Raw genomic sequence first — 20,605 nt, forward strand, 5'->3', positions numbered from 1 at the left:
TTGTAGGGTGCCACAAAGCCCGTCCCCTGGTGGGACACCCCCTGGTTAAGCACGACCAGGAGAGCCGTGGTTTCACTGTGTGAGGAGAACATAGGGCAAGCCACGCACCCGGGCCTCCTCCATCTTGTCCTGCACACCCACGGCCTTCATGTCTACCTCAGGGGCTTGTCCTGCGGCCAGCCCCCGTGCTGTTCACCCATGTCCTTGTGGGGTGGTGGGACAAAGAGCTTGTTGGGGACAGCACCCGTGGCTTTAGGGGAATTGGAGAATGAGACAGAGCAGGCATTAGAAAGCTCTGTGAGGGCCGCCCAAGAAGAAGGCTTCGTTTTCTGAGCACACGCTGGTTTTGAGCAAAATTCTCCAATGTGGTATATTTTGCAAAGTGTGCCGTTCATTTTGCCATGAAAACAAAACTGAAAACCTCTTAATGTTACCTAGTAGGATACTAATGAACTGTACAAGCTCCCCTGAGTCTGGCAGAGCCATGCAGATCAAATGGTTGGACTTGATGATCTTAAGGGTCTTCTCTGACCTAAATAACTGGTCCTAAATGAGCGCCGCCAATGGAACCAGTGTGCCATAATAAGTACAGAGTGGCCGTGGGTGTACTCGGTCTGTGATGGCAGTTTTGGTTACAGAGTACTCAGGTTTGGGGCCAAACAGCCATGCAGTGACAAACAAGAAGGCATCTTGTTATTTCTCCCCTTAGGGAGCCACTGGCATGGCACGATCTGATAAGGTACTAGGGTGAAAGCTAGGATCTATCTCGTAACTCTACAGCATGTTCTGCCCTGTAGGATGCAACAGTGCCTTTGCTTCAGAAGTAATGGTTTGAATTTCATTACCTTCATTTGTGTATGTTTTAAAACCATTTTCTCCTTGTTGTTCTATGGAGATGATATTTTGAGGGCTGATGCCATGTTTCTGGTTGATTGTTCTCTGTGATTTGAGAGAGATGTCCCTTAAAAGCATTTCTTAAAAAAAAAAAAAAAAAATTTAAAAACACCAGTTTTGTGAACCAAAATGGGAAAAAAAAAAAAACATTTTTCCTTTAAATGACATAGCTGCCCAAAATAACATCTGCGATTAAAAACCACAATATTTGTGTTTCACTCTGTCTTACTCACCAGCTTACGGACTGAAAGTCACCAGCAGAATGTCGTCACTGCCAGACTCTGCATCTGGATCGTTGATTTATTTGACAGACACACAACATCCAAAATATCTAGGCGTATCGCCAGTGACTGTTTAGATGTTGGTGTAGGGGAACACATGATGTTCTTAACACACCAGTGCCCAGTTATTCCCCCAGAACTGCCTCTTTCTGGTTGCTTTGTGTTGACTCTGTGTGGTTGGAGTGAAGTGCTCCTCTGTCACTTTCAGTGCACAGAACTAAAGATGATTCGGGAAGCTGAAAATTTCCTTTTCTGCAGCTCTAGTAGTAGAGGAAACCAAGTTAAAGAACTACAAGAATAGAATAGATTTTACCTTTTTAGCTCAGTAAACAAAGCCAGAGAGCTGCAAATCCTACTTCTGATGATCCTTTTTGCCTCTTCCATGTACTACGTATATATAATAGCAGGCCAAATAAATAAATAAATAAAGCATTGAATAAAACTTGATATCTGCATCTTTTTGACATTATGTGGAGGCTAAATAGGCATTCATAAAAGTTGGTTCGTGGAACTGGGTTTGTCATATCCATTTAAGCAGACAAGACGTGAAAAATCTGAGCATATTATTTCTGTTTCTTTAATAAGAGCAGTTGCTTACGTGCTATTTATTTAAATAATTGCAACCATCTTCTTCCCCCACCCTTGCTTTTTCCTTTTGGAGAGAAACAACTCCTAGAAATAACTAGTGTCAGCTGTGAATTCTGGAGGCGACGCCAAGAGCGCAATGCCAAACGCCAGAGTGGACAGAGCTGACCCTCTCAGGGAACAGGGTGACACAAGTCGCCGTCCCCCCAGGGACAGAGCTGGTGTCAGCAGCACCTTTTAGAGAAATCACATGAACAGGAAAGTGACTGATTTCCTCGGCAGCTGCTCCCGAGGGGCAGCCAGCCCTGGCCCGGGTGAGGATGCGCTTTCCCACAGGAGGTGGTGTGCCCGTCGCACGCCTTTCGGCAGGGATGCCCACCACTGGACATGGCCCCTGCAGCACCCAAAATCTGTGCTGCCCTTCGGTCACTGTACTGCGTGGTGTTCAGCATTGCTAGGTGGCATCAGACCCAGCCGAAAGCAGATGGATGGTACCTGGTGCAAGTGGGATGGATGGCAGCATGATGAGTCTTCTCGCTTCGTCGCACCGGCTGCCTCTGTGGCACCCGTTGCTGCAGCTGGCGAATCCCACCTGCTTTTGCTTTTCCACGTGCTATGCTGTTCTTAGTTTTCTTTCCCTCTTTGCCAGTTTCTCACGATTCTCTAGGCTTCTTGGGGCCTGTGTTAAAAGTTACCGACTTGGGGCTTGCTAAAGGTCACCACGGTGCTTGCTCCTCCCGTTAGCAACTTGAATTGCACAAGGGCTGGAGAAAAAGTGTGTGTTTCAGTTTCTGGGTACGATTCCGAGCATCCTAGCATAATCCCATAACAGCATTTTGAAACCCCTTATTAAAACTGTCACCATATTTAGAAAGATCTATGAGCTGCAGAGACAGAACATCTTCTTATAAGGTTGGAAAACACAACAGCTTGTCCAAGTCCAAAGTGTCCTCAGCTGAACTTTCAAGAACTCTGTTTCATGTAACAAGTAAACAGGCTTCTGAACTGCATAAATCAAAGCTGCTCCTTGCCCAGAGCCCACTGGGTGGGTGTGCACGCCAGTCTGGGGTACGTGCACAAGCGTGTGTGACGCCCCGCAGACGTGCGCAGGTGATGGAGCTGGGCACTTGCTATATAAGACGTTCCCAGAGGGCTTTCAGGGCATTCTGCGAGGGACTTTCCTGTTGCAATGCACTTATAAGCTGCAGATTGCGTTATTGAGCTAAAGATATCCCTGTGTTCGTCAGTGGTGCGATGCCTGGCTTCTCTCTTGGTGGCTGCTATGGGCAGAGGGGGCAGTAGCCAGTGCAAAGTTTGGGTTCCTTCTGTCTCTCTTTACATGTGGCTTCCCTCCGTCCCCCCCAGATCTGCTCGCCATGAGCCAAGGAGCAAGAGATGATTTGTTGGAGTATTTTGTATTTATCAGCTGGTTGCCAAGAGAGTAAGGCTTGGCACAGCTGAGCCTGCCTTTTGCAGCAGCAAGTAAATGGAGGCAGCATGCTGCCTGTACTCCGTTTCATCTCCAAGCATGCCCTCAAGTGTGCTTTTTTCCTGTTTCTTCTGGTAGTGCCAGAAGTGTAGTTAGTATTAGGACATGCAAAACCATGGAGTAGTACCAACTATATGCCAGAGAAATGAATGCATTCTAAAATGACTTTCTAATTGAGTGTCGTAAACAAAAAGGATGAGCAGGAGTGTAGGGTAAAATAGCGTTCATTAGAACAGGGTTTCCATAGGTTAGCTACATGAAAATGATCTTTATGAGCCATTTAAAGCTTAATTTGATTTTTTGGTGCATGTGTGTGTAATTGTAACAGAGTGTTAGGATGTGTTATCTCACAGGTTAAAGAAAGTATGAGATTGCAGTGGTGTATTCCAACATTAACCAGCCGAGTGTATGCTTTTAATCTGTGATGAAATCACCTTCAAGGTGAGTTCCATGTCCTCACTGTGAGACACTTCATGGTAAGGGTGCTGAAACCCCTTAAATTTATTGCCATGTTGCAACTGCCTATTGACTGGGTCATATCGTGAAAACAAATTAAAGTTTTATACTGTAAATTCACAAGCCTTCTACCTAATTGTTATTCCTGGTATTTTTCATTAAAAATACGGTTTTCAGGAGAGAATATATAGTGGCTTTTTAAGGACATTCTGGGAAAGCATTTCAAGTACAGAAGGTAAACAAAAGATTATTTTTGAGGAAATTGAGCTTTATGATTGGTTGTATTGGTTGTGTAGGATATAGGAGCAAAGACAAGCATTCAAAGAAGTAGGATGTTTTGGAACACTGGAAAGTCTGAATAAAATCTAGAAAAGGGAAGTCAGGGAAGGGATTAAGAGAAGCTTGTTACCGTCTCCTTGTGTTACCCTGAATTATAAGGGAAAAAAAAAAAAGAAAAAAAAAAAACAGGAAAAACTTGGGAAGAAAAGTAAACAGTCATGTGGTTTGGAAGTTAAACTATGTTGTTTTACTGCTGCCTAGGCCAGGTATTGCTTTCTTCATTTGTTTTCTTTGGGAGGATATCTTTATGTGGTAAAGCAGACAAATCACTTTATTGCTTTAGAGGTGTGCAACCCTGTCACAATTAATGGTGTCTGATGCACTAAAACATAACGGGCAGCAGTAAAACTGTCTTTCCTGTCTTAAACTGGTAAAAGATAGGTATGAAGAACACTTGCTCTAATTTATGGGAGATAATTAAATAGCTGTAAAACATCGGTGAAGGTTTTTCTTTGTTTATAACACATTTAACACTGAAACAGTTTTGGAAATGGGAGCTGGAGTTCAAGATGTTAGGGAGATGCTTCCTCTTAGCCTGGCTAGCCAGAAAAATGGACTGGTGCTAGCAGACTTCAACGGCTTTAGAATTTACTCCCAAATGAGGGTGTAAATAATAATAATAATAGTAAAACACATTTATTAATCAGAAATCATTACCCAGGGAACACTGTGCGTATTTAACAGAGCTAGCGGAACCATGGAAGGATTTATTAAGTGCTGCTTGTTAGCTGAGGGACAAACATGACAAATTTGCCTTCAATGTTGTTGTGACCATCTCTAGTGGGAAGTTTCATTTTGAATCTAGGCAGCCTGATGACAGCAAGGCCTTGTTTAGACCTAGGCAATTTCATTAATTTTCAGACAAAAATAATAAAAAAATATTACGTTTTGCGATGATTTATCCCTCCTCCTGTGCTTCTCCCATATATTCATTCGAAAACGGGAGCATCACTATGTCTGTGGAGAAAGACTGAATGGCATCACGCTCACCAATAAATTTTAGAAATAACATTTGTTAAATCAGCCAGCAGCTAGCAGGTCCTGCTAGAAACCCTGCGGGGAGACGGCAGTGGGGCTCGCTTCTCTCCCTGATGCTGATGCACCATCACAGGGATGTTTTTTTTTGTGTTCCTTGTGTAAGATTTCAGTATGAGCACTTAGTACCAGGCCTTGCACTCTATGATTAGTTCCTGGGCTTAGGGTTGGTTTTATTTTTTTAACTCTTGTGTTCCTACCCCATTAAAAATGCACCTAAACCACTTGATGTTTTTGTTACATTTAAAGCTCTCACCTTCGCTATTCGAGGTCCTTGTCCTTCACCCGAGCCTGGCTAACGTCAGCAGCAAGGTGCCTGGAGCACACCGAAAACGCGACGTCCTTCGGAGCGCGGAATCGTCTGTTAGGAGCTGGATCAGACGAAGGGTTCGCCGTCCAACTCGGATTTCGTGGCCGCATCTGGCCCCAGCTCAGAAGCTACTGCCGCGTCCTGATGTCCGCGAGGTCAGGAGGCAGGGAGATCCAGCTCTAAAAATAGCAGGCTGTAGCTGGGCAGGGGAGTTCCAGGAGGGAGCGACTGCCGGGAGAAGAAATAGGTTAATTATTTCCCATTTCAAGGGTATCAGCTGCGGGGCAGGTGGAGCACGCCTGACTGTCTGCCTCTGCAGGTTGGTCTCCCAGGGAAGAAAGTGGAAGAGCTGTCACACAAATCCAGCCCTACAAAGCCCCAAACAGGGGTTAAGTGCCATGTACATGTTCTAGAGAGGTAATTGCTAAAAAAAAAAAAAAAGATGCTGATTAGTTTTGTGACATTGCCTAATGTCTGTCTTTGGAAGTGTTAAGTGTGCGAGCTTTGTAACTTCCCATCCCCTGGACGGATACCACATGGGCAGCAGATGTGGAAGAGCCGCCAGTTTTACGCCCTAGTGTAGGAGATTTGTAAGTGTGAACAGGTATTTTAATACCCAGAAATACAAAGCATTTGTTTGCAAAGAAATCAGACATCTAAGAACAAAACTGATAATTCCCAACTTTGTAGTAACGCTGTCAGTAAACCTAGCCTTCAAAAGAATCGCTATGAAGAGGTTCTGTCTGAAAAACGCGAGACTTCAAAAAAGTACTGCCCGAAACTGCTAGACAGTCCTGTCCCTTACATGACACCGATGTGAATTTAAATTCCAACGCTGCCATGCAGCAATAGAAATTAGGTAGCAAAAAAAAAAAGGTTGTCCTGGTATAAAGTAATCGTCAGGAGCCCCGTGCGCGCCGGCCTCCCGTGGCCCTGGCAGCTGGCCTGTTGAACCTGCTCTTAGGTCAAGCAACACGCTGGTGCCGGAGGACAAGGATAATCCACACCGTGGCGGGCTCAGCTGCGTGCGGTATGCGGAAGCAAGATGCCACGGCAGGGCCATGCCGCTGAGTGCCCGGAGCTGTGCTACCGTCCTGCAGGCAGGGCATGCGGCGTTTTTTTGCGGCTGGTTTTCCACAGGGGGGAACAGGAGGCACCTCCCGGACCCCGCTGTGTGCACCAGACCCTCCTGCCTTTGAAGAAAATCCCCTCACAGCTTCCTCCCACCCCAAAAAGGTCCTGCACTGGCATGGCATGTCCCGCAGAGGGACATCGTTGCGATTCCCCTACATCATTTTACACCCGGACGGTCTTTGAACAAAACGTTTAGGTCACATGTAAGAAACTCAGCCTTACGCTGAAAACATTTAAGATCTTTTTAAAAAAAAGTTTATTTTCCACAAGTAAGAGCAATAGGAAAAATTAAATTGTTTTCCACATATTGTTTTCTTGAAACAGAGTCTACAAGGACATATTCAGCACCAAAACTAAAAAAAAAAAAAAAAAAAAAAATACAAACAGCCATAGAATATAATCTATAAAGCAAACATTTAATATTGCACTTTGTTTCTCTAATGTTTGGATTTTACTTACTTTTCCTAATTCAGATCAGAATTCTATATAAAATACTGGGCTACAACTGTGAACCTCATGTTTTGTAATGCTGAGAATTGACCAATACTTGTGGAAGAGTAATGCCTCTGAACAACTAAGAAAAGAATTTAAACGGAAAAAATTTATTTGATAAAAGTTATAGGATTTTTCACTCCGATCACAAAGGCTGTGATGCCATGTCAATTACTACAATATTGGTCAATCCTGCCTCGTATGCAATTCTCCGTTGTATTGTGATAAGTACTTTAATGCTATGTATATCAGCAATTGTTCCCTATTCTGTGTTAACACAACAAAAAAGGAAAAAAAAGTAAAACCACCAAATGCCCTTTTATGCCAACGATCCCCTCAGCTTTTTTTTTTTTTTTTTTTTTTTTTTTTTTTTCTGGTTGGAGAGGGTAGAGGGAAGGGACATTCACAAAATTGGCCTAATAACGTAAGACATCACCACCCAATTTCCTTCTTGTCCAGTATTCATGCTCAAAGCCCACGCCTTGTAACTGAATCACTTAAAACGCGACTCATTTGTATTTTATCACCCTGTCAGCATTTGTGAAACATGAATTATCTTTCATGTTCTCATAAAGGCCACTTATGGAAAAGCCTATTTTCTTGTACGTGTGAAGCCTTAAAAAGAAGGCAGTTTTTTTAAGAACAACCATCACACAGCAACACCAGCCTTCCTCTCCCCCTTCCTTCCGAGCTGTTTTATTGCACAAGGAGATAGACACATGATGCGTTAGGCCTCAATTTGTTTAAGTAGTCAATACCAGAAGCATGTCCCTTTGTCAACTGCCTGCGCTACGAGTTCTGAAAAGGGAAGTCGGCTTGTATGAATCTCTAGCATCTAAGTGCTGGTATTTGCGTTAGCAGATCTCACGGCTCCACTGCACTCTTTTCTTCCTTGGGGCGCACTCAGGGGCGAGTGCTCTGCCTGTGTCATTTCTCATGTTCTGAACGAATGCATGCTGGAATCTGCTGTTTTCCGTTTTAAAGCTCTTGAGAGTTACATAGCAGATGCAATCTTCGAAGCAATCCTCAACTAACTAATACCCAAGTATGGCTGGTAACACTGATCTTCTTTCCCCACTTTAGTTATACTTCTACTCTATTTTTACAGTATCATAAACCCTGAAGATAATACAAAGTGCACAAACTGAGCTCTTAGCATAGTCCAAGCTTTTCCTGCAGTTGAAATATACTTTCTACTAGAGCCTCATTATATATAGAATTTTTGGTGATTAGGTAACTATGTATAAAAATAAATTTACTTTCCCTTCCCATCCCTACTAGTTGAAGTATCTCTCTGCCTATGGATCCTGGACAGCATTTGCCTATTTCCTTTTAAAAGTCATTCGAGGCTGAGCTGGTGTCTACGGGTGCTGCTTTCACTTGTGCCTTTATTTTTTTAAAGCTTCACAACTTGAACATCTTTTTCATAATGTAGAAAGAAAAGGGAATGAGGGTGGCTTTTGTAACTTTTGTGTATGTCCCTATTGCAGATCCCCCTCTCAAATAAAGAACAAAAACAAAACACAAACACAAAACAAAGAAGTAATTCAACAGTGCAATGTAACAAAACAAATAGCATTCCAACAGTTTGGCAAGTGATGAGTTCACCTGAGATTAAGTGATTTTTTAGGCAGTCTGTAACAAAATGCTGCTTTGCGATAATAGTAGAAAGGCAACAAATTCTTAAAAGAAATCAAGAAGGAATATAATCTCAACAAAGTCTATTAGTTTCCTTCTGGTATCTCTCCATCCCCAAACCCTATAATATCCCCATTTCTGTTGCTTATCTACTACAGTAGGCTGCAAAACATACAGCAAGAAGGATTGGCTTGAAGGCATTTGATGTTTGTAAATAAATCCACAACAGGATCCAAGCTGAAGAGGTGATACATGACCAGCCTACTAGGACAATTCTGAGCATGTGCATATGCAGGTAAAGTCCAGGCTACATTAAATTAGAAAAGAAAAAGTCAGTGCATTTGTTGAAGTCTGCTGCTGTTTTTCTTTTTTTTTTTTTTTTTGTCAAAGCTTTCTTTTGCTCCTTGTTGTGCAGACCACAAACAAGTAAGAGGGGGGTAACAACAGTGCGGCATAAATGAGAAAAAGCTGTAGTGACACTGAACCGCACAACGTAAGCAATGAGCATGTGCAAATTTTTCAAAATCCTAAGAGAAAGCCATCCCTCTCTTACAATGTGGTTTGAGTGTTTTGACACACATGACTGTAGGTTAGTAAGGCTGCTCCTAGTATGTGCCAGTATTTAAAGGGGAGGGGGGGGAAGCTCAGGTCTTCAAGCATGTGGAGCAGTCCTACAATGTTATTGTAGGCTTCAAAGCATAATCACAGGTTGTTTTCATTTATTCACCATACAGGCAAGAGCAAAACCACTTCCTTCAAAAGCGTCTCCACTATGATTCTTTGACCTTCAACATGGCAGGTACGATTCAAAACCCAAGTCACGTCAGCTCTTTATGGATTCCTTCAACGAGAGGGGCAAGATGGTCTGTCATCTGTGGGCTGATCTGGGTTTGGATCAATCTGAACGACACAAGGAGAAAAAAATTATAACCCGGGTTATTTTAGAGAGAACTGGCAGAAATGAAAGTTCCCAAGGTTAATAAAGATCAATGTACAACATTATTCCCTTATCCAAAGTTACCGAAATAATTTGAACTAACACTATAAAAAAAAAACTTTGAATGACAAATTAATAAGCAGTACTACTAGAGCAGAAGATTCTAAACTACAGTCTGACAGCAAGTTTATGGAAAATCATGAGAAAAGCTCAGCTTTAGTAGCACAGATCTTTTGTATTATTTATTGTTGACTAAAAAGAGGGTATGTATGACTTGCACCACTAAAATAAAGTCATTTAAAAATACTGAATTGAGAAGATTACTTCAGACTAGACAGAATTATCAGTAGTAGGTCATCCTACTTTTAATTTAGAAGTATTTAATCCTCAACCTATGAAGGTGTTTTTTTTTTTTTGTCTTTACACCTTAACACTTCCCTTTCTGCACAGAAGGAAGAAGAGATACAACCTCACTTACAACTCTGATAATGGATGGCAAGAGCTACCCAAGTGCACACTTCTAGACAACATTCTAGTGGTTAATTTTATACTGCCAGTTTAAGGGAAAAAGCAAGCTGCATTCTCAACCTTTAAGTACCTAAAATGAAAAGCATCCAAGTGCTGCATTCTGTAGTTAAGCTGCAGCACGATTGTCAGAGAAGCCTCCAGCACACAAATGAAGTGGCCCTTTCTGCCCACTCAGTAGCAGGCTGGTGTTTCAAGAGGCAAAGGAATCGGGGGGGGGGGGGGGGGGGGGGGGGAATGGTGCATCATGCTACATATTGCTATTTTCTTAAGAAGTGAGTGAATTCAGGCAAGCTTTAGCCGAAGGACAGCACTTTTTCTTTTGTCCTATACTACTGCTTTTACCTGGAAGATACCACCATAGGAAGCTTTTAAAGTTTTATCACAGTCAAGCTTTTCTTTTTATCACAGTGGCTTTTCCAGAACTAAAACGCAACTGCCGAAGAAATGCCTGTGTAAGAATACCTTTGTTCCTTTTCTACATGAAGCTTCTGAAATCATACACAGACAGAGCCACAAGTGTGTGTACACGTGTAAAAACAGTTGCTGTCATTCCAAACAACACTCAGGAAATTTCTAAAAATCATTAGAATTGTACAGTAAAGAGCATGAGAGTCAAGCCAAGACACTTGACAAGGCACCTTTCAAATTTAAGGTTGCACAAGTCATTAAAAAAAATTGTGGGTAACCCATGCTGTGAAGCAGGCATGGAAGCGTCTTGACACAATTCATCTGCATCTTGATTTAAAAAGGAGAATAAAAAAGAAGTTATCTTATTGCTGCTTCTTGGCTAAAAGCATTTTAGTGTATTTTCCTGATTTTATTAAGAAAACACTTCCTGCATGTATTCCACAACACAGAGTTCAGAAAAAGAGTGAATTAATCCCCATATTGTGTTTTGTCTGAGGTACCTACTTCTGAATAGAGGGGTGGAGGCAGAAAACGGAACTCCTGGATGTATGCGAACAACGGTCCTTGCAGAGCTCTCTCGAAGTCATCACAAGCAGCTAAGGGTGCAAGGCTGGACTGTCTTTGCTCCTCCGTGACCACTTCTGCATAGCTAGGAGGTGCTGCAGGGAAAAGGTACACGCAGTTCGAACAACAGTTCTTATGCATGTCAAAATATATAACATGATAAATATTAAACTTTTGTCATTGTAAGATGCACCAGCAGGTAGATAAATCAACTTAAAAAGTTGTTCAACATGAAAGGAAGAGTAAGAAACGGCCATTTTATTTTACTCTAAAACTATACTCAAGTTAAAGAACAGATTAGTGCCTCCTTACTGTGGCTTAATTATTCCCTTAGGATTTAAAACGCACCCTGAATGTTCCATTTCTGTATAGGAAGGCACTGCCGTTCTTTGGACTCTATAAATTTAAGACTGAGAGTTGCACATGGAAGAGGGATGTTTTTTAGGTACGTGAGAACACAGGGAAGGAGCTTCTCTTTCAATAAGCGATTTGCTATTGAAAACAGAAGCATCTTCTCACACACCAGCTTTGTTAGCTAAGTCTGAGACACAATGGAATCAGGCACTTTCACTTACAGCAGGATTTCACTGCTTTTTCTTGAGAGAAAGGCTAGGAGGACAGCAACTCTGTCCTTCCACAGAGCACAAGCAGGTGTCAAGGAAACATCCAAAAGGGATTTCCTGTAGTCTGTATTATGAAAGGATATAATTTGGGTCTGCTAGGACAACAGCAACAAACAAAGCAGATGAAATTCAAAGCAACGGAGTAGCAAATTGATTGGGATTTGTATTGTCAAGTTACCTTCTGGTCTTTCCGGCAGTGTCAGCCCAAGCCAATTCATGTTCATGCTACACTGGCTGCTCACACTTGATGTTCTGCTACCAAATGGGTGTAGAGGAATGGTACCAATGACCAGTGGTAAGTTAAGGAATAAATCCATGGCTCCTGGAATATCGACATAGACCTGAAGAGAGGAAAAAAGGGAGAGGTGTATGATTAAAATGTAGATTTGTATGATCATTTGCAATTATTACATGAAGTTCTCTTTCCATAGAACTTTTTATGAGGCCCTTGTTCTTAATGGTCAGTTGTAGAGCCCACATCCCTGTGGAGACAAGCTCCCCACACTAAAAGCAAGTCAGGATTCTTAACACGAGCGCACGCATGGGAAACCCATCTAATTGTGACTCACTTGTTTAGCTAACGCACCACAGTTTAAGGAATTACAAGATTTGTGTCAAATTACTATTAAAACCAAAAATTTTGTTGGGATACTAATATTTTATGTATTGTGGTACGTATTTTGCAACTGGTACGGAGTGGCTTGTTAGCCATGTGTAAGGAGTGATAGAAACTGAACACACTCAAGGGAAGTAGACCCCACCCAACGTACCATCAGTGAATACTCCACACGGATTATACTACAGTCGAGGATTGAAGGGGAAACAGGTGGAATCTTCAACACTTTGCCGTTCCAGGTTTCTGTTTTGCCAGATGACAAGGATTCTCCACGCAGGTTGGCAACAAGCTGTTTGACTTCCTTCATTTTCCCCTTGGCATAGAATGCCTGTGTTTGGTAAATGGCTGCCTTTGGCACCACCATACGGGAAGAGCAGTTCTCAATCTCAGCAAAAATCTGAATTGATTCACCTGAAACAAAACAGAATTTCACGTCCTTTTTATTCACAGGCTTTACCAAATTACCACTTTCTGCACATTATTTTAATGCACTGGTGGGTTCTGCTACCACTGCATTGCACATTTAAAAGCATCTACTGATGTTAACAGTGGTAGGCTTATAAAATAGCATTAGCTAATTTAGAAAAAAAGAAGTGCACAAGTCTAACAAAAGTGTCCTTCAGCAATTTGGGGACACAACTAGCAACTTAGTTAACAATACACTGGGAAGATTGCTGAATGCAGACCGAAATGGTAAGATCAGTTTTAATATTTTGTTTTCATGGAAGTTTAAAAAGGAAAGGAAAAACATTTCCTCTAATTACTTTTGTTACGTACCTGGGGTGTAGCCCTTCCTTTCAATTTTGGCACTTAAGGATATTGGGCCTGAGGTACAAAACCAACAACAGAGAGTCTTTTCTTTTGTGCCTGCTTGGGGTGACTGCAAGAAAAGAACAACATTGCCCGTTTAATTAAATAGTTACACCAATCTCCATGTATTTTAATCTACAAGAAAAGTAATTTTCGTAATGTACTTAGTATTACCCATGTTGATAAACAAAGACAGTTTCATTTGTATGAAAAAAGCTCAAGCAATTTAAATGGCACTAGGCAGGCAAACAGTATGTCCTAATCCCATTTCTCATTAACACTGTTTCTTCTGCCAGCCCCCATACTACTGTCACACTTGAAAACAATTTATATACGTAAAATAAATACTGTATAACTTAAAAGGCTTCATAGCCTACATATACCAACATACTGTTGGCAAAGCTTTTCATTGGAACATCTTCTGACTTTCCATTACGCTGTTATTTCAGAAACAATAACTAAAGTACTGTAACCCTGACTACTGCTATTTCCTCTGTTTCTGAACGATCCCGTATCATCTGTAATGAACAGACTTTGTTATTTTACACAGCATCAGGATTTCGGACTTGATCCAAAGCCCATTAAAGTCAAACAGGAGTCTTGATTTTAATGGAGTTTGTGCAAGGCCGGTGTTCCTCTTCAAGTCTGATTTTTCATCCCCACACACAAGAAACCTATTTCAATGGACTTTGTTTTTTTTTTTGTTTTTTTTTTTTTCTCTCTTCCCCTCCCATAGATTAGTTTGAGAAAAGGGGGGGTAAAAAGGAATTTTAAGCCAGATTGATTTAATTGCCTCATTGAAAGCGGTTTGATATTGAAATGATTTTAATGAAATGACATTTCAGAAAAAGATCATACAGAATTGTGATAATTTCTCCCCATTGGTAGAAAAGCATCCATATGGAAATTATCAATTATGCACGCCAGTACATTTTTCACTTTGCATTTTTAAGTTAGCAGTCTCTCTCTAAAACGTTCTTTGAAGTTACACCGTTCCTTGCATGTATTATTCTTTATTTAAAATTTCAGAGGAACAGTTCACAAAAATTTCCTTCTTAATGACAGGTTACAATTTAGTAGTATCAATTTTAAATTGGCAAATGCATTTTACACATCTCAGAAACAAAGCAACTCCAAGTACAGGTTAAGTTAGCTTTCAAAATACCAGTAATTAAAGAGTTGCCAAACTGATATAATGCTTAAAAGATCAGCCGTTGTTAAACTAGCAAATAAGTATTAGATAAAGTTTGATGTTGATATTGTTTCAGTTATTTTACTTCATTATTTTTATGCCAGAAACAAAGAATAATTCTGTCAATTCTTACCAGTAATGAAGGAGTGTTGATATCTATATGTTCAAAGACTGTAAATTCCTTCTTTAATTTTACTGGTAGAAGCCAAGGCCTATGCAATTCGGCTTTCACCCAATAGCGCACACTGCCATGTCTGCCTTCGAATGAGGTAGCAAGTGGTCTGTGCAGGACACAAAGGTCAAAATTGAGTAAAATCTTTCTCACTCTTTGTAGTAATGATATCATCGATCAGATTAGGGATTAGTATGTATAACTGTATTTTAAATGCATTATAATATTTAAGGAAGTGTAACTTATTTGCAAAGTTTCCATATCTGAGAAAAATTCAAGATTAAATATGGGAGAAAAAATCATCTCCAATTCATCCTAATACAGTTTTGCACAGATTTTAAGAATCAATTAATGAATTGCACTAGAGAATGCCAGGAGAGTTCACATGTCCTTTGAACTTAAGAGGCCACTTTCATGTTTAGCATGCCCTTTTAAGGCCACATTAAGACTACCAACTTAAAATTAGCATCAGTATCAACCAATTACTGTTTTGGACATTGTATTTCGTAACTGCAAGTGTATTGTTTGCCCGGCTGGTATCTCAGTGTCTGGTTTACTTTAGTGGTTATGGAACACACAGTAGTGTCTAACTTGTTTCATCTTAAATAGGGTTAAGTATTTCAATTTTGAGTTCTGAATAGAGGGAGGCTACTGGAAGTGCCTTCTGATTTTCCTCCACCTTGATGAGACCAGCTTAGAACATCATGTAAAATATGCGTGTGTATATATGCATAGGTACACACACACAAAATGGTCAGGGCTACTCTGCTCTGAACTCTTAAGAGAAGTTGTTCATGGGATTTGGAAGAAAAACGATGCGGAAAGCTCTCCAAACTTTTCAGCGTTACCATTTTTCTTCCTGTAACATCATAAAAATGAAAAGACAAAAGAAGTTGGTAATCTACATATCTCCAATTGTCAGTACTTTTGATTAAAACAAAGCATTAAGCTATTGAAGCATTTCAGTTTTGATACATTGCAGTATGTAACTTAAATTATTCACAAATCTTCCCTATCTTCTGCTGGGAATGCCATCCTAGTGCTGAACTAGAATGATTCTTTACCGGTCACAGGCTCGACATTTTTGCCTATCTGGAATTTTCACTTTTCTGATGATCCAGAAGGAGGGTATTTTCTAATTCATATTCAGTATTTCATCCTGTCGCATATCCTTAAGGGCAAATATCAAGAAAGCCCCTGAATGTCTTCCTCCTTCCCACTGTCACTCTGTAATTTGTTTAAAATAAACTTAGAAAATATTCCACGGATAGTACCAAGAAATAGCAAATTGGCAGTGTCAAAATTCAAGCCTTTACGCTTTTAGTACCAGTTTTTTTTTTTTTTTTTTTTTTTACAGTATTACTAGAAGCTGGTTGCACAGTCATTGTTTCAGGTTGCTTAAGCCTGTTTTGACCAATGCTTGTGGTACTTCACTGCCTCTTTAATTTCATGCTAAGTATTTCACATTGATGTATCCTGCATTTTCTTCCCTTCCAACTCAAGGTAAGGCTAGCATTATGTCTTTTTGTAGTTGAGATTCCAATGGAAGAGTAAATTTCCTCTAAAAATCTCCTTAAATACAGGTCTTACCAGTGTTCCAGGAATATGTACTGTGAGCTGCTCGTTTTGAAACTGACCCGCTGAAGTGTTTATCATCTGCAGGTTCTGCTAAAGCCAGCACCCCTAACAAACAGATGGTTTACCAGCTTTAATGAGAAACTGTGCTATTTCATGTAACATTCTGCCATTTTTTTCCAACTTTAATGACTTCACCGCTAGCCTTTTAAAGGAGGAATCTAATTTTTCTCCCCATGCTCTGATCCTCCCTGTTCCTGTATATTAGGTTTCACTACAACTTGCATCTTAGCTGGTTTCTGTGCTGGGAGCTCCTTTATGTATGAACCTTCTGCTGACGGTATCTACCTTACACTCTTCAGCCTTTGGAGTGGGGAGCAATCTCTATCTTAACACTTCTCTCACTCTCACTTCACTCATCTGTTCTCAGACAAATGGGATGCTGCACAGGAATGTTTCTGGGCTCATCTCCTTATCCATTTGCTCATTTCAATCCAGGCTCTTTGCACAGAGACCAGCCCGTGCACATATATCCTACTTGAACCAGAACAATCTCCTCTTTTGTTCAGAGGTAGTTAAACTGGTCACATCTATTCCGGCCAGAGCCCAGACAATCTAGCTGGAGTCTTATCTCTAGTTCTGCTGGCCTGTGCGGCTCACGCCAGCAGGCTGGGTTAGAAGGCACCTGAGCCGCTCTGCAGGACTCAAACCAGTTCAACGCACCCCTCAGCTTGGGAAAAGGGTGAAATACTGTAAGACACTGGATCAGTTACAACTTGGTTGAGTGGGCAGGAGCCGGGCAGCAACATGCTCCCATTTTGTGAAGTGGGAAAGCAACCTCTTCAGTTGAAGGAGATGATGTCCTCTGCGGCAGCACAATTCCTGCCACCATTGAAAAGGTTTCCCCTCCACCCAAAGCGGGCGCGCCTCTGGGCGTTGTGGCACATTACAGGCAGGCACACTTACGTCTGTGGAAGCTCGAAGCTGAATGCATATTCATGCCTTCCCGAGTGGATTGTGTGAAGGCCTTCCTCGGAGTTGTCATCATCTAGGAGGCAAAAACCCAACATGATAACCCATCGGCAAATGTTTTAGGTTTAGAGCACATTACACAGGCCTCTCTTGTGGAATGAAGGGGATCTGCACGCTCACTGCAAGGCTTTAAATAGGGTGTCCCAGGAACCTGGCCTTCTGGATTGGGCTGCAGCACTTGAGGTGCATAAAATGGGCAGGTTTGCTAGAAAGTGGAGACTCATTTGCTCTAATTCATAACCGTGCCTCTCAACGGGGACACAGCTGTCACTGCTGCCATTTCAAGGTCTGCCTGAAGGATTGGTAGTGGAAACCACGCTTTGACAATGATTTCCAGTTAAAATTTAAAATGTGAAAGACCTCTTTTGTGGTATTAACTGGTCTTATACGTGGCTTTAAGCTGTTTGCTGTGTAAGACTACACTTTGTGATTCAGGTCCCTCTGCTCTGCTGGCTGGCAAGAGCACCCAAAAACGAAATCACCAAAGAAAGGCTGTGAAAAGGGAGGAGGGTGGTGGTGGAAAAGGCGTCCGAGCACCACCTGGAAAGCACCAGACAAATTCATGGGCACAGAGAAAGGGCAATCTGCCTGGTCAGCACTGTGTGGAGGTAACCCACGGAATCTCGGGAGTTTAACTCAGTCTTGGTTGGAGAGCAAGTATTTGCCAGTTCCAAGAATGCCGACCTTTGCTTGTGGTTATGATTTCTCCTATTGCTTAAAACACCGCCACAAATTTGTGGTTTATTCCGATATAATTACCACAAAAAACAGAAAAAACGCTGACTCTGTCGCAGCAGAAAGTTGAGAGGGGGGGGAAAAAAATAAATAATATCCGAGCACCTCCTACACAGAAGGGCCAGAACACCCTCACAGGTACAGCGGGACGATGTGGGGAAGGCAACTGCTTTAATAGTGAGGAGCTGTAATGGAAGCACACCGGATTTTAGGCTCCCATTGTCCTGTACAGACACGGGTGCTTGTGTTCGGATACCGCGCCAGGGCGAAAAACGACGATAAAAAACGATGAATAAATGAAGCGGGGCAGGAGGAGAGGCAACGCGTGGCACAAACGCCCCTCCAGGCTGCAGAAGGGCCCCGGGGAGGGGGGGAAGGAGGGGGTGGAGGGAAAGGGGGCGGCCGTGCTGCTCGCCCCCCTTCTCATTGTCTCCGCGGCCCGGCCCGGCCCCGCGGCCGCCCTGCCAGCTCAGCAGCCCCGCCGCGCTGTCAGTCAGCGGCCCCGGCTGGAGCAGGAGAGGACCGGCCTAAACCGGCGCGAGCGGATCCCAGCCAGCCGCGCGTATACGTACGGTATACATTACACCGGGGGGCGGGCAGCAGCAGCAGGAGGAGGAGGAGGAGGAGGAGGAAGGCTCCGCCGCGCCCCCCTCACGTCGCCCGCTGCGGGCCGGGCCCCCCTCAGGGCCGCGCGCGGCGACCGTTACCGGGCGGCCGTTGAGGGGGGCCGTTGGTGGGGGGGGGGAGGAAAGGGGGGCAAAGGGGGGAAGCGCGAGCCCTGTCAGCACCCCAACCCCCGCCAGCCAATCAGCGGCTGGCATCGCCCTAGCAACAAGGCAACAAACGGCGAGCGGCCAATCAGGCGGCGCGCGGGGGGCGGGGCTCCGGCCGCCAGCTCTGAGGGGAGGCAGTCGGTGGGAGGCGGCGGAGCGGGGCGGGTGTGGGGCTGCGCTGCCCGGCTCATGGCGGAGCCGCCGGGAGCCGCCGGCCGCTGTGCCCCGCTCCGTCCACACGCACCGCGAGGTGCCGAGCCGCAGCGGTGGGCGGCTGGGACGGGGCCGCCGCCCCCCCCGCAGGGCGTACGGGGAGCAGCCGCAAGGGACGGGTTGGGGGTTGCTGTGAGGGCTGCCTGAGGTTGGAGGCAGGAGTTGAAAGAAAAGATTAACAAAAAAAGAAAAACAACACGAAAAGGGGGGTTAACGTGGGTGGCAGGCGTTAAGAATTTAAAATAAGGGGGTGGCAGGCGTTAAGAATTTAAAATAAGGGGGGTAAAAGATAAGGGAGGTTGTGGTGTGCTTCTGCACAGCTCCGTGCAGGGTGCAGGAGAAACTTCTGCAGAAGAAGAGCTCGCAGGGAGAAAAAAAAACAAAGCAAAAAACAAAAAGCAACAAGCAATAATAAGATAAAAAAAGACAGGTTTCTCCTCAGGAGGAAGGGGAGCAGCAGCCGGCTCGTCCCCGAGGCGGAGCGGAGCCACCCCAGCCGCGCAGCAAGAAAGGGGGGAGGGGGCACCCCAAAAAGCAGTGATAATAATAAAAAATACCAATTAAAGAGGGGTCTGCGGAGCGCCCCCCATTACATAACCGGCTCGGGGACTATTTTCCTGTGCTAGGCATTAAGTCATCGCCACCACCTGACGCGCGCAGCCAATCTCCGCCGCCGAGCGGCAGCAGCAGCAGCACCCCCCCCACCCCCCCCATCCCCTCCCCTCCCCTTCTCGCCAGGACCGGTCCCAAACAGGATTGAACCGCTTCTAACAAAGGGTGGAAACTTCGCAAAAACAACCCCGGAGTGCCCCCCAAGAGTTTTTTTTTTTTTTTTTTTTCTTTTTTTTTCTTGTCCTCACCCTCCTCAATCAATCGCACACACACACACACAGGCGGCGGGGATGCTGCGGGGCAGGGCAGGGCGATGCAGGGCGCGGCGGTGCCCGGCCGGGGCAGAGCCCCCCCCTCACCTCGCTCCTGTCCGATGAGGACGTCCTTGTGGTTGAAGTACTCGACCTCCTCGGTGTAGTTCTGCGTGTAGGCGGTGTTGGAGCCGGCGTTGCGCGACTCGGTCCAGCGCACCTTGGCGTGGCCCCGCGCGTGGATCTTGAGCGACTTGACGCGGATCTCCCCCGTCACTTCTAGGCTGACCCTTCCTGAGACCGTGTCCCCGCTGGAGTACACGGGGACGTTGCTGTCGTTCAGACAGTCGAAGCTTATCGTCAGGCTCTTCACCTTCCCCAGCACCATGGTGTACGGCGAACGCGTACAGAAATAAAGACGAAAAAAGAATAAAAATAAAAAAAAAAAAACAACACGAGAAGGCGATGCGAGGGAGGCTCCGCCACGCACGGCCGGCGGGCAGGCTCGGCGCCGACCCTACAGCCCCGGCATGGGGCGGGCTGCGGCGGCCCGGCCCGGCCCTGCTGCCGGCGCTCGGCAGCGCTCGGGAGCGCTCGGAGCCGCCCGGCTGCGCTGCGCCCTGCTCACAAAGACGGGGCCGCGCCGCCGGCTCCCCGCTATAAGCGCGAAGAGCGGAGCCCGGCCACGCCCCCTCCCGCCTAGGCCACGCCCCCTCCACCGAGGCCACGCCCCCCCTCGCCGAGGCCACGCCCCCCTCCGGCCCCGCCGCCGCCGCCGGCTGTGTGTGCGCTGTGTGCGTGCGCCCCCTGCTGGCCGCGGGGTGAGGGTGCAGCGCGCTGCGGGCCGTGTCCCTGCCCACGGGGAGCTGCGCGGTCCCAAATTTTGGGAGGGCGTGGGGGTGGCCGTGCTC

General features: G+C 44.5%; 1 protein-coding gene and 1 long non-coding RNA gene across 4 annotated transcripts; one reads left to right on the top strand and one right to left on the bottom strand.

The window, feature by feature from the left end:
• Nucleotides 1-6,755: 6,755 nt before the first annotated feature.
• Nucleotides 6,756-20,341, bottom strand: ARRDC3 (arrestin domain containing 3). Of its 3 annotated transcripts, XM_038170350.2 has the most exons (8): nucleotides 19,803-20,339; nucleotides 17,045-17,126; nucleotides 14,465-14,612; nucleotides 13,107-13,209; nucleotides 12,484-12,740; nucleotides 11,892-12,054; nucleotides 11,031-11,185; nucleotides 6,756-9,553 (listed from the first exon to the last, which is right to left on the bottom strand). In XM_038170350.2, the coding sequence occupies exons 1-8, from the start codon at nucleotides 20,080-20,082 to the stop codon at nucleotides 9,497-9,499; spliced, it is 1,245 nt and encodes a 414-aa protein (XP_038026278.1). In that variant the 5' UTR covers nucleotides 20,083-20,339; the 3' UTR covers nucleotides 6,756-9,496. The 3 variants fall into 3 exon arrangements, with proteins under 3 accessions (XP_038026278.1, XP_038026280.1, XP_038026279.1); XM_038170352.2 differs by lacking the exon at nucleotides 14,465-14,612 and having other exon boundaries at nucleotides 19,803-20,338; XM_038170351.2 differs by lacking the exon at nucleotides 6,756-9,553 and having other exon boundaries at nucleotides 11,042-11,222; nucleotides 19,803-20,341.
• LOC140000621 (uncharacterized) lies at nucleotides 18,787-19,267 on the top strand. The gene is made up of 2 exons (XR_011805686.1): nucleotides 18,787-19,057; nucleotides 19,089-19,267. It is a non-coding gene; the product is annotated as an uncharacterized lncRNA (long non-coding RNA).
• Nucleotides 20,342-20,605: the final 264 nt, after the last annotated feature.

Source organism: Anas platyrhynchos, chromosome Z, assembly GCF_047663525.1.
Source record: "Anas platyrhynchos isolate ZD024472 breed Pekin duck chromosome Z, IASCAAS_PekinDuck_T2T, whole genome shotgun sequence".
Lineage (NCBI taxonomy): Eukaryota > Metazoa > Chordata > Aves > Anseriformes > Anatidae > Anas > Anas platyrhynchos.

Excerpts from the sequence above, each read along its gene's own strand:
- ARRDC3 (XM_038170350.2), bottom strand. The coding sequence starts at position 20,082 with ATGGTGCTGGGGAAGGTGAAGAGCCTGACGATAAGCTTCGACTGTCTG. Across the intron at positions 13,210-14,464 it reads TCAACACTCCTTCATTACTG|TCACCCCAAGCAGGCACAAA; the intron begins GTAAGAATTGAC and ends CTTTTCTTGCAG. Across the intron at positions 9,554-11,030 it reads CTCCACCCCTCTATTCAGAA|ATTGATCCAAACCCAGATCA; the intron begins GTAGGTACCTCA and ends TGTGTCGTTCAG.